Genomic DNA, 12,667 nt, shown 5'->3' with positions numbered 1-12,667 from the left:
ACCCATGCTAAAACCCCCTGCCGTTCTCCTGTGTCTCCTTCCCTGCCCCTAGCAGGAGGATCTTCCCAGTTTCCTTCTACGTGCCTTTCTCTAACCCCAGTCTCTGGGTGCCTTTGGTCTCCAGTAATCATCTTGGCAGTCTGACAGGTGATTGGCAGATTAGTGTGTGGTACTGATCTACAGCCCCAGTTAACCCTGTCGAGGCAGCCTGTCTTAACCCTTGGCTTTGATCCCTAAAAATTACAACCAATTGCCTAAAACTCAGCTCCAGTGAAGCCAATGTTTGCAGGGCTGGCAAGAAGTAAATTAGGTACCAGTTGACATTTGAACATATTTAACTATACAGACGTATTTAGTCTTTTCAAAAATTATCACCTCCAGCTGGCATCATAGCCTGAAACAGTGGTACATCCCTGCTATCTGTCTTTGCCAAGATTCTGTGAGTCCTCTTCTGTTGCCTCATCTACTGGAGGCAACCTGGACAACTGAGAATTTTGTTTTATTTTTTTACTTTTCCAGAGTCTTAAGAAAATTTGGAAGTCATTTAGGGTTTTTTTATAATCCTCCAAGCCTGTGTTTCCTAGGTAACATTTTAGTGTCTCATGTTATACTTAAGTACATATCCGTCATACCGATCATTGGCTAATTTTAGTCTTTTTGACCTGAATTGATTAAAGTAATATTTTTCCCAATAAAAGTGGTTTTAAACTGAAAGTTGATTACCTACATTCTGACTTGAATTTCTTTTAAAATACTTTACTAAATGTTTAAAAACTGGAGGGAAATATTTAGAAGATCTTGTGTTGTATGGCTTTGCTTCTTCAAATCCTCTGTGATTTGTATAACCCAAGACTACCAATGAATTTATAAGGAAAGTAAGTTTAATTAAAATGTCAGTTTCCTACATGTAATTACTTGTTTCAGACTGTGAAGGATTATTTCAGGTAGCTTTTTATGAAACCCTGGAGGGCACTATTATGAAATTCCCATAGCAAGGGAAAGAATGTGATGGATTTGACAGAGCTGTTTGTGGAGTTTTGCATGAAAATGCCACATCTCGTACAGGTGTTCAGTATGTGTCTTCCTGGGACTGCCTTTGGATGCTGTCATATTTTAAGCTGAACTGGCTAAAATGGTCATGGGAAGGCCACATGAGCATAGTCAGTGACTGTCAGCTCATGAAAAAATGAGCCGTAATTGAATCCAAGAGTAAAACACTCTTCAGGATCTCAGTAGAATGCTGGCATGCGGGAGCCCAAGTCAGTCTGTTTCCTCATGCATGAGTCTGTGCTCCATTGATGGGGTGAGAAATGTTCCATTTATTGACAAGAAGCATATAGGCCCAGTGTCATTGTCTGACCCTGCACTGGGGAAGAGGCCTGGCTGCAGGATCCGATAGCTCAGGAGTCAATCAGCCAGAATTAGAGTTTTATCACATGTAGGTAGTTACTGGAATGGTTACTCCTTGCCATTCCATTGTTCTAGAAAATACCTTTACATTTCCCCAAGTCGATAAGATAGTTTAGATTTGCTCACATCTCTCTCCCTGTTATCTGTACTTTAATAAGTTGCTCAAACCCCTTTGGTCCTCAGTTATTTTCCCTAATGTGAGGGGACTGAACTGGCACCAACAACGTGCCATTTTCATCTCCATGGAGTTTTATTGTATGTTTCTATTCGGGTGGAGGAAGTAATATTTTTTATTGTGGTAAAAAGTACATAACATAAAGTTTGCCTTTTTAATAATTTTAAAGAGTAGAGTTCATGGGGATTAAGTATATTCACACTATTGTGACAAAGAGATATTTTACAGTGGAGGAAGCCACAAGATATGTATGAATTCACATAGAAATTTTGTGTCAGAAGCTGTGCTGGACCCTGAAATACACATGTATAGGAGATATGTGTGTGGCTGGGTAAATTTTTATCATTATGTGACTTCCCAGTGACTATAATAAAGGATAATTAGGAAAACAATGGAATTCTCTGTGTATTGTATGTGGCTGTGTTCAACAGTTCACATATGTACATGGTTATACATAGCAAAATTCATCCTTAACATTCTTAGGTTTAATAGTCATGCTTCAAGTATTTTCAAGCAGCCCTGGAGGCCTTTCCTGTATTTCTGATTTTCCTGTGGTACAGGCATGAGGCTGCTTTCAGGGCATGAGCCCAGCAAGCCGCCCGCACCTGCAATTCAGAGGCTATTTAGTTTTTCACATGTTCTCAGAACAGTACATCTCCAACAGCAAAACGGTATTGGGTGTTGGGATTAAAATACTCTGTATAAAAGAGCTAACGGTGGAAATAATGTGGTTTAAGAAAATGGTGGTTTTTACATAGAAAAGTAATGGCTGCATCAGAGCTACCGGTCTTCCCAGAAAGTACTTTCTTGGCAGCTGAAGCTACACATAGAGGAGGGGGTTGTGTGGACCGACGCCTCCTCTGTGCGTTTGTGAGCACATGCATCTAGGGCAGGGCAGCGACCCTCCGTGTTTAAAGGGACTAAGCATATCCCCCTTCCCTTAAGAGAAACCTGGCTTATCCTCAAGACATTCTGTAATAATTTTTTATTGCTGCACAGTTACCACAAACTTAGCAGCTTAAAACAATGAACGTATATTTATCATCTTACTGTTTCCATGGGCCGGGAGTTCAGATGATACAAGCTGGTTTTTGTCCAGCATCCCACAAGGCCTTCAGCAAGGTCTCAATTGGAGTTGCATTTCTTTCAAGAGCTTAGATCCTCTTACAAGTAAATGTTGTTAAGCAAAGATAGCTTATTTGAAATGTAGTTCATTTGAAGAGGATAATTAAGATCCTACCATCTTCGTGTAAACAATACGATTAATTTCCTTTACTTAGAGACTAAACATCAGGGGAAGACAGGAAACATCAGGAAAGAGTAGAGAAAATGAAGAACTGGGGAAAGTGGTGCCTAGATGAACTTTACTTCTTAAACAACATGCTATATTGCTTTCGACACAACCTGGAATAGTACACTTTTTGGAGTACATTGATAAAATAGCACCAAGATATCTCTGAATTCACTACTTAATTCATATTTCATCTTTTAAAAAATGAGAAAAACTATGCAAAAGTGGCATCATAAACATGAAGATATATATATCTGAAATCAAACAATGTTAAAGAGAATAATCTTATCAGTTTGTGGGTACATAATGTAATACATTTAACAGCTTCCCCATGTATTAGATTGCTAGCTTTTTATTTTTATTATTTCTCAATAAAATCTGTTTGATTTTAATGTGTTGTCATTCATATATTCACCATATAGTTCTGCCCTCATTTCTCATTTACTATGTAAAATAGTATTTCAATAGTTTATTATCTATTTTTAAATATTGTACTATGATACTCTGTGATCTATTTTAAATATTGTACTGTAATACTCTACTTTGAGAATGAATGTAACATTTACTTTTTTCATCTTTCATTTTATTTATCTCATTAGCTAAGGAACCTTTCCAGCTTGGACCTACGTCATATCACTGAACTGGATAATGAAACCGTGATGGAAATTGTCAAGAGGTGCAAAAATCTTAGCTCTCTCAATCTCTGTCTGAACTGGATCATAAATGACAGGTAACAAATGTAATATCTTAAAAACAGTTTTCCAGAAGAAAACATGTGTACTATGTACCACATACTAATTATCATTATAACAAGGCATGTCAACTTTAAGGAAAATTTAAGGTAGCCATGCCTTTTCAAGTAGATATGTTTAAGTTTTGAAAACCTAGCTGTTTATTTTTAATCTATCCATGACATGTATTTGCAACACGGTTTTCATGTGCTCAGATTAAAATGTTTGCCTAAACAGTTGTAACAAGAGAAGTCTGTTGAATTTTTTTTCTTTGTCATCCATCCAGGATATATTGCTATTTGTTACTTTAATACATTTGCAACTTTTATGGTTAATTTCCCTGTCTATTTATCAAGGAAAATGATTCTTAGAAATTGTTTCAAACATTATACACACAGATCCTTTCTCAAGGATGGCATCTTGTTCTCTGTATAATTTGTTTTGAAAGGGTAAGTCATGTGATGGACATAGAGTAAAGATGTGTATAACGGCCAGTTTTTTTCATATAAACAGTGATAAAATTATATTTCTTTGAAATGTTGCATGAAGGGAAAAATGATTCAAGAACCCTTGAGAGTAGACTTTTTTATAATGGAAACAACTGCAAAGTAGTAACTACTGTACCTCTACTGATTAGCTTAGGTAGGCTCTTATATATAGGCATGAGACAGGTTTTTGCCCAGTGACTTTTCCAGACTAAGTTTTTTTTTAAAGATAGACCTCCAAAAATATTTTGCTCTCAAAATAGAAAGCACTATTTCACCTAAAATTAGAACCTATTTAGATTTAAATGTTTTTTCACAAATAGCAACAATAATTTAAGTTTGTGTCTGATAATACTTTAATTTTAAGACACTTTCCCCTTTCACTTAAAAAAAATAAATTTATTGGGGTGACATTGGTTAATAAAATTATATAGGTTTCACCTCCCACCACTTTTAATTTCCTTCTATACTTTAAAAATAATATTGCATAGGATCTATTTTCCCCAACTATGGCAAATTCTAATGATGTTTTCTTAAATTACCCTGCATTACTCTTTAAAGTATGTAATACTTTGACTTGGCTCTGTCTTGAAAAATTTACTGATCTAGAATGGACACATAGTCATCATTTATAAAAGGTGTTTGTTTTTTAGTAATAGTCACTGTATGAAGTATATCAAAACCTAAAGGAAATTGATAAAAAAATTTTAAATAAAATTTTTCTCTATAATCAGCATTCTTCATAACAAATTATATGACAACTTTAAAATCTTTTAAATGTTTTTCATAACAACTAACAAAATAAAGTACATAAAAAATTATCCTCTGGTTTTAGGTGTTTACCATTAGCTTAATATTGAGATAAACTTCCTAGTAATGTATCAGATTAAAAGGAGAAAACTGTTTCTGCAACAAAATGATTATGAAAATGATTGTCTCTTATTCCACAACAGTTTTCGGCGTACCTGCTGTGTAGCCCAGTCAGTTACTGGGAGAGTAAATAAGATTCAGCCCATTTATGATTATAAGGGTTATCTCAGAACCATTACAAAGAGTTTGCTTAGATTTGTATTATTTGAACAAATATATTTAGGGATTTCCAATCCACAAGCCCTCTTCAAAAACTTACTTAGTTTTTACAAATGAGACACCGGGCAGTTCTCACTTGGCCTTTTCTTCCTTTGGTTAGGCGCCATCTACCAAACCTCTTACTGTTTCAGTCAGTTTTTCCTACTTAGCTGTAATGGTTATTTTGTATTTGATCCTAAATATATGTGCTGTAGAGATTTATTTTCAAGGAATGAAAGTGTATTTTTATGTTTTTAATGGAAAAGTTTGGATTAATTGAGAAAACATGCATTTTAATGAGGTTGAGCATAGAGTTTTAAAGATCAGACTCTTAGGTTTTAATTACACTGCTCGCACTTATCCTGTGTACTGTAATCGAAGTTTCAAACATTCAAACGCACTTTGCAGTATCATCTAAATTACTCATCTCATTGTTCTTGCCATACTCTTTCACTAAGCTAAGTAATAATTGTAAAAATATTGGTATAAATCTAGGACTTCCCATCAGATTTAATTATAATTTTAGCACTTAGCTCAGATGGGTTTGTAACCTTTCATATAGAGGGCACTGGGATGCACTAATGCATTTAGCCTATCAATTAGCAACTCTTTTACATCTGTTCATTGTTATCCTCTAGTAAATCAGAAGCATTTAGGAACCCCTACTAAATGCTTGGTACTGTGTTTGTCAGTGGGCACTGATTCCCTGCTGCTCTCATGGTTTCATGGTTGCTCTCTAGGTGACATAAGACATAATGAGTGAGATGATAGTGAACCATGTAAGGATAAAGGGGAGCACATTCACTTTATTACCCAGGTAATTAATAAGCACTTTGCACATGTCCTCATTTAATTCTTTCATCAGCGTTTGCTATGGTATTCCTATTAAATGTAGAGGACTTGCTTGACTTTGGCTTTTCTGATGGATGTATTTTTCTGTCATTGCTGCAATAAAAACTGGTGAAGACAAACAAAAAGCAAATAGCTAATGAGTCAATATTCCATTTCATAGTTGGGATTCACACACAAGTGATACTTCTATGTAAAATTTTTAGTTTTCTTTTTTCAAAACTAACCTAATTATTTTCTTTCATAATTAAAGTATGATAGAACCTTTTGATAATATATATAGTATATGTAAAAAGGATTTGTGTTTAATGCTTTAATAAAAGATTCCTTTGATACTCTTCTCAGATATTAGATACAAGTTTTATCATGGATTTAAAAGTTTTTAAGACATTCTTTTGAAGTTCAAAAATTTTAAATATGTAGTAATTGACAGTCTTTACTGTTCAGCTCATGGTGCCTTTTAGCATTTCGAGGTTCTTGAATTGATCTGTGTGACTAAGACATGCTGTTCTTTATCTTTGTTTTTCTAAAAGTACTTTTTGTGTGTTGAGAGTTAAACAGCATGATATTTTCTTGTATTCAGAAGGATGGTCTAGTAGTCATTTGACATTTACCATTGCTTTTGAATACAAATACAATATAAGTGGTTTATAAAAAGAAGACACTGACTATTTCTACCAGTGATTTAAATTAAACATCTGGTTTTTATGTCTCTTCTATTCTCTCTGACTCCAAGTTTATTGAAATGTTTATTTGTATTTGATATAAATCTTTTGTTATTTCACATTCAATTTGGTTTTCATTGGTTTGGCACAGAGTCAAAAGCAGCGTGCTTTGGATGTAAAAAAACCCTGATGTGTGAAAAAATTGAATGGTTCTGAGTATTTTATAGTGATATGCTTATAATGGCTCTTTTGTTCTTTTTGGCTAATAAGAATTAAGTGAAATCTAATTGATTTTAATAGATCTTTACAAAAGATATTTTTAATATTTAAACTAGCTATCAAAGAGGGAATTAATCTTCCCATTTTCAATTTTTATCATTAGTCCTGAAAACAAAGTTCAATCATATATATATACCCATTATCAAATACATGATTCCTTCATTGACAGTAGATCACCCTATCTCGTTATCTGAATTACGATAACAGTAGAGGATAACAATATAAGAGAATTCAAAGATTCTCTGACATCCATCAGATAAAGTCACAAACCACAGCACAAGTCAAGCTGGTTGTTAAAGTAAATTATGTTGCCAAGCAGTTGATCTTGCCTAGCTAGAGATTTTTTCTTTGTATTTGCAACTTAAAAAAAAGTTACATTTATTGAATATTCTTTAAGGAGTTAATTTGCTGTGCGAATCTTGTGTTTATGTAAAGGAGGCTATGGCATCAGTGGACACTCTAAAATTTGGAGAATTTTAAATCTTAGACTGTTCTGACTAGTTTCTTTCAAGTATAAAATAACATTTGCAATATGTTGGTATTTCACTTTATGTATACTAGTGTTTAAAATAGTAACTGTAGATATTTTCTCTTTAAATAAAACTTTTAAGATCACTTGAAGTTGTAAACTTGTGGGCCACAGCTGAGTTCAGTCCACAGAGCTGTTTTGTTTGGCCTATATGATATTTTAAAAATTGAATTATTTGCCAACACTTTCAACATTGGCATAATTCACATGAAAATTGTGAATTTCAGCCTTCTCTGGGAAAAGTTGCACGTCTTGCAACATTGGACCACATTTCCTCATGTCAACAGTTTTCCCAGGATGAGGAATGTGCTGTTCTCTTTGGCCATTCTCCATTTCTTCACCATTCCAGCATGATCTATTATTTCATATTATCTGCCTGTCTCCAGCCAATCTACAATTCTCCTTTATTAATATTCAGCATGTAGAGATTTTTAGGAATTTCTGATTTTAAATTGAATAGTTTTTAAAATTGAGTCTGATAAAATATATTCAGAGCTAATAGAGTTAATCAGTCTACCTAAATTGTTTCTCCATGATTTCAGACATCAGAACTTTGGCCAACAGGTGCAAGTTACAGGGGAACCGGATTCAGCTTAAAATAAGTTAAAACCTTTATTTTCATTGACTACCTTCCAAAAAGGAGAACTCACTCCTACTTAGGGTTCAAACAGGAGTGTTATAAAAAAAGTTTCCTGAATTATAAAGAAAGTTGAACTACTTTACTGAACTCCCTCAACTTCAAGCCTGTGATTTAAAGTGAATTTATCTGCAGTGCTTAGTATTTAACTCATGATTCCTTTGTTTATAATATTAAGAAAAATCTTAATAATATTCTTTCTCTTTTGCATTCCTGTGTAGCCCTTTTTAGCCTTTTAGGAATACTCAGGTTGAGGATGGAGAGTGACAGGTTCCTCACCACCCCTTTCACGGGGACTGACAGCACCCCGGCTCACATAAAACTCAAGATGGCATTCTATAAAGACTTTTCTAACTCCCTTGATCTTCTCTGGGTGTTTATTCTGTTTCTTCTTTCAAATTTCCATTGATTCAATAAAAAACGGTGACATTTAGAAATAAAGTTCAGAGAGGATTTGAGCAGGTGTTGGTGATATAAAGTATTTGCTGAGTGCCCATTGTGTTTTATTTCCAAGAATTGTTTTGGAACATATGCTATATATTGTATTTATAAGTGTTTGAAGACTGGGTGGATAATCTACCATCTTCCTGTGAATGTCATGTCACAATGGACTTCAAATTTTATTTCATTTCAATCCCCTAATATTACTTAATTCTCCTAGAGACTGAGGTTTAAAGATTGCCCAAGGAGGGGGGGGGGCACTGTCCATTAAATCACCAAGCATAGTTGAATTTGAGTTTGAGAATATTTTGTTTTCGGCTAAAGTTAAGCGGTCTGGAGGAGAGGAATACTTTTCACCTTGGAGTATTGAATGTGATGCTGGAGCAGTTTTCTCCTATAAGAGCCTGAAAACTAGAAATGAAGAGGCAGAAAAAATAATGCCGACCATGGAAGCAGCTCTGTGGTGGAACTTACATGCCTGTGTAGAATGTGGAGCAGTCTGTCTGCATACATTTGGTACCTAATTATGTGGCTAGGCCGCTTAGATGGAGCTTTACTAAAACTGAATTTTGCTTATTCCTGTAACCTATTGCATAGTTCTATGTTCTATGATATTTATTTATATTTTTGCAAAAATAGTAAGAAATAGATTTTACCAAGTTCTGGGAGGATTGTAGGAACAGAAAGGAGTCTTTCTGAACTAATGACACTTGTTTGAGGTTGGCACACTTTTTAACACTCCTTTATAGTCACAGTTATTTGTAAGACTATCCTCAGAAAATGATATGGTGTTGGAGTATTATTCAGGCTCCCAAACTGTTTACAAAAATGATGTCCTTAAATGCATTTGAAACCATGGTTGATTTTTGTAGTGCTAGTGAGCTCAGAGTGTATATTTTTTCTCCTTTGGACCAAGGATGATAGCAACAGCTAATAGTAGCTGCCATTTATTCCAACCTGGGCCACAGTATGTGCTAAGTGTTTATATACAATGTTTTATTTAATCTTTACAACAATCCTGAGGAAGAAATTAACCTCATTTTCAAATGAAGGAATTAAGGCTCAGTGAGGTTAGACAGCTCGCTGTAAGTGGTGCAACCAAGCCTGGGATCTGGTTTTGTGTGTCCTCAAAGTCTAGCCTGTAACCAGGTGATGCTCACTGTCTCCCAGCGCCTTGTTCCGCCTCAGACCTGGAGTGACTGAAGGTCCTGATTGGTTCAGGACCACTACATCTGTAGAATTCGGTCAGGTTCAGCATTGCTGCTGCTGCTGCTTCCTGTGTTCCAGTGCCCCGATGTGGATGATAAATTATATGGTCACCCTACCTCAGACCTCAGATGATGCTTGAGCATTTTGAACCTCATTAGAATTGAACCTCCTCTTTTCCCTATGGGATATGTGAGAGGGGACACATTTTCGGATATCTTACTGCATACACTGAGTTGTAGATTTTTAAAAATTAATTTATCATTATCGTTGAAAGTATGACAGATGTCCCCTTTCCCCCCCCCTCATTGACCCCATCCACCCTGATCCCGCCCCCTTCACCACACTATTGTCTGCCCATGGGTTATTAGTTGTAGATTTTTAAAACAACTAATCTTGTAATAATATTAATTTTTTCTCCAACAAAACCATTTGTAAATACTGTTCATTTCCTTCTAAGTTACTTGAGGAAAAGTAGAAACTTTTGTGTCTTGTACCATACCTGATTCATAGTTGGAATCAGAAAAAATTTCACAAATGAAATTTGAATGGGTATATAAGCATGTGATGATACTCACTTACTTTTAAAAATTTTACCATATAAAAATGCATTCTGTCAGTTATAGCAAATATTTAACCATTTCAGGTAAAGAAGAATACTGGGTATATTACTGAGTTTAAAAAAAGGCAGTTAACTTTATTAGAAGTTTTAGTACCTTTGGTAAGAAATAATTGCCATAAATAATATATATTGTTTTTCTAATGTATATGGTTTTTCAATGAACTGATGATATTTTTCTGTAAAAGGGAAGTTTTTCTGATAAAATGATTTGTGCATTCATCTGCAGGTGAAATTTTTAGTGTATTCCAAGTAAATGAATTTCTTCTTTTTTGGTATGTAGTGATATTGGTTCTGACATTGGTCGGTCCTTTTAATACTTCTAATTGCCTAATATCATTTTTAGGGAAGTATTAATTGGTATACAACACTAGAGTATTTAACCTAGTAAAATCACTTGAAAGGAAGAATATGTGAGATGTACATGTCTTAGCCTGGTTTGATTTTTACCTCCAACTCTGAAGATGGGTGGAAATTAGATTTGAGTTTGTCTTATTGATTCTCCATGTTCACATTATTTTGCCTTATAGAATAATGTTAATTTGATGGCATTCCTAAGATATAGTAGTAATTTTAAATTTTGGCTTTTGTCTTTGGTTCCTAGTGAGCAAACAGTTATCCAAATAATAATAACCAAAAGCTTCTATAGAATCATATTATTGGTATTCTTGGATGTACTACTCTAAATATGTGTTTCTAGGCAATATAAATATGAGTAACAGATATATTAAGAATTTAGTTGCAGGACTAAAAAACATGTTTTAAGAGTTATGAAATCAGAATTCATGTTCTAGTTATGGGAAAGAATGGGGCACATTTGATATGATGATGAAAGCAAAGCTGTATACCCATAGATCTGGAGGCTTCCTAACCTCAAACCTGTTTTTAAATGGTCAATAATGAAGAAAATCTTTATTTATTGATGAAAATGATAATAGTTTATTGGCTGGACAATTTTACAACCATCTCTGTCTCCCCTACTTTCCCCAGGAGTTGTCTTATTCTTAATCCCTAACCAGAAATGATAATTAAAATAATTCACTGTTGTCAAAATTTTATAATGCATGATAAATGAAGCCCAGTAAATAGTAAAAATATGAGAAAGGTGATTAAATCTGACAATTTTCTTGTAAAAGGCTTGAGATGGTAAATATCTCCTGTGATTAGTTATTAATTTAGTGCAAGAGATTTTGCTTCAGCTTAAAATGTTTTATGAACAGTGGCATAAAGAAATATTTTAGAAGATAGGTATACAAATGTATAACCAGAGGAGAAATTGCTGGAACTTGATTGGTAATAATTAAAAATGGCAGACCTAACATGTGTGGGACTGGCCTATTTTCCATGTGACAGTTCTTTCAGAAATTAAGAAAGAAGACATGAAAACATGAAGAATGACAGAGTACTTTCAGCTTGAACCCCTTTGCAAAAGGAAAGGATATATCATTTTTTAACTGATAAAATATATAATTTCACTGAAGAAGACAAAAGCAAACTTGTTTTATTAAATATTAATTGCACTGCTAATAATTTCTCTTAAAATGAATGTGAGTTCTTTTATATTTAAAGCAAAGATGAAATAATAATGGTGTTTATAATGAATTCCTGTATCATGTCACTGTTGAGCTGAAGCTATGGTACATCACTTTACTGGTGGCATGTATTGTTGTGTGGCTGCATCATGTTTTGTTTATGAGCCTCTCTGCTTGTAAGAGGGACCAGTGTGTTCATCTCTGGGCCTCTGCCCCCACTTAAGCCCCTGGCACCTTGCTCCGAGTAGTCATTTAATACCTGTGTCTGAGAGGACTATGCAAGTGCTTTTTTTTTTTTTTGTAGGATATATAAATATGCTTTTAAATATGGCTTGTACTCTGGCTGAAATCCAGGCAATTGGTTCAAATGCTCCCTTCCTTCCAGATTTATTTCTGAATAAAGTTGCTACTTGATAAAGTGAGGATTTCATGTCATTGTCTGGATTCAGTTAGTGCTTGCTTTATCTATTGCATGCCATTTATCTGAGAGCCTTAGCCTTATTTAATTTTTTTAACAATAGATAGGATTTTAATGTTGAATCATTGGGTTTTGTCCTTTTACTAAGGTCTTTGGAATACTTTTAAATGTAGAACTAGAAACTTTACTTGCCTTTCATTTATAATGATACCTTATATTAATTAAAAAGTAGCAGAGAAGACAATCACAGCTTTTTTCTGCTTCTTGGTGAGAAAAGTCAGGCTGTATGAGAACCAATATTGCCAATTTTTCTTTAAGTATTTTTGTAGTGG

The 12,667-nt window shown here is 34.3% G+C and overlaps 1 protein-coding gene across 1 annotated transcript in view; it reads left to right on the top strand.

Moving 5' to 3' along the window:
* FBXL17 (F-box and leucine rich repeat protein 17) overlaps positions 1-12,667 on the top strand; it is a gene marked incomplete at its 5' end in the record, with an annotated part of 453,231 nt that overhangs the window by 144,470 nt on the left and 296,094 nt on the right. The window contains one exon of the mRNA XM_081090051.1: positions 3,476-3,606. Within this exon, the coding sequence (XP_080946177.1) occupies positions 3,476-3,606 (131 nt within the window). The remainder of the gene's footprint in view (positions 1-3,475; positions 3,607-12,667) is intronic.

The sequence above is a fragment of the Myotis nattereri genome (genome assembly GCF_964212035.1).
Source record: "Myotis nattereri genome assembly, chromosome: 4".
Taxonomy (NCBI): Eukaryota; Metazoa; Chordata; class Mammalia; order Chiroptera; family Vespertilionidae; genus Myotis; species Myotis nattereri.
This window is presented reverse-complemented; position numbering and strand designations above follow the sequence as displayed.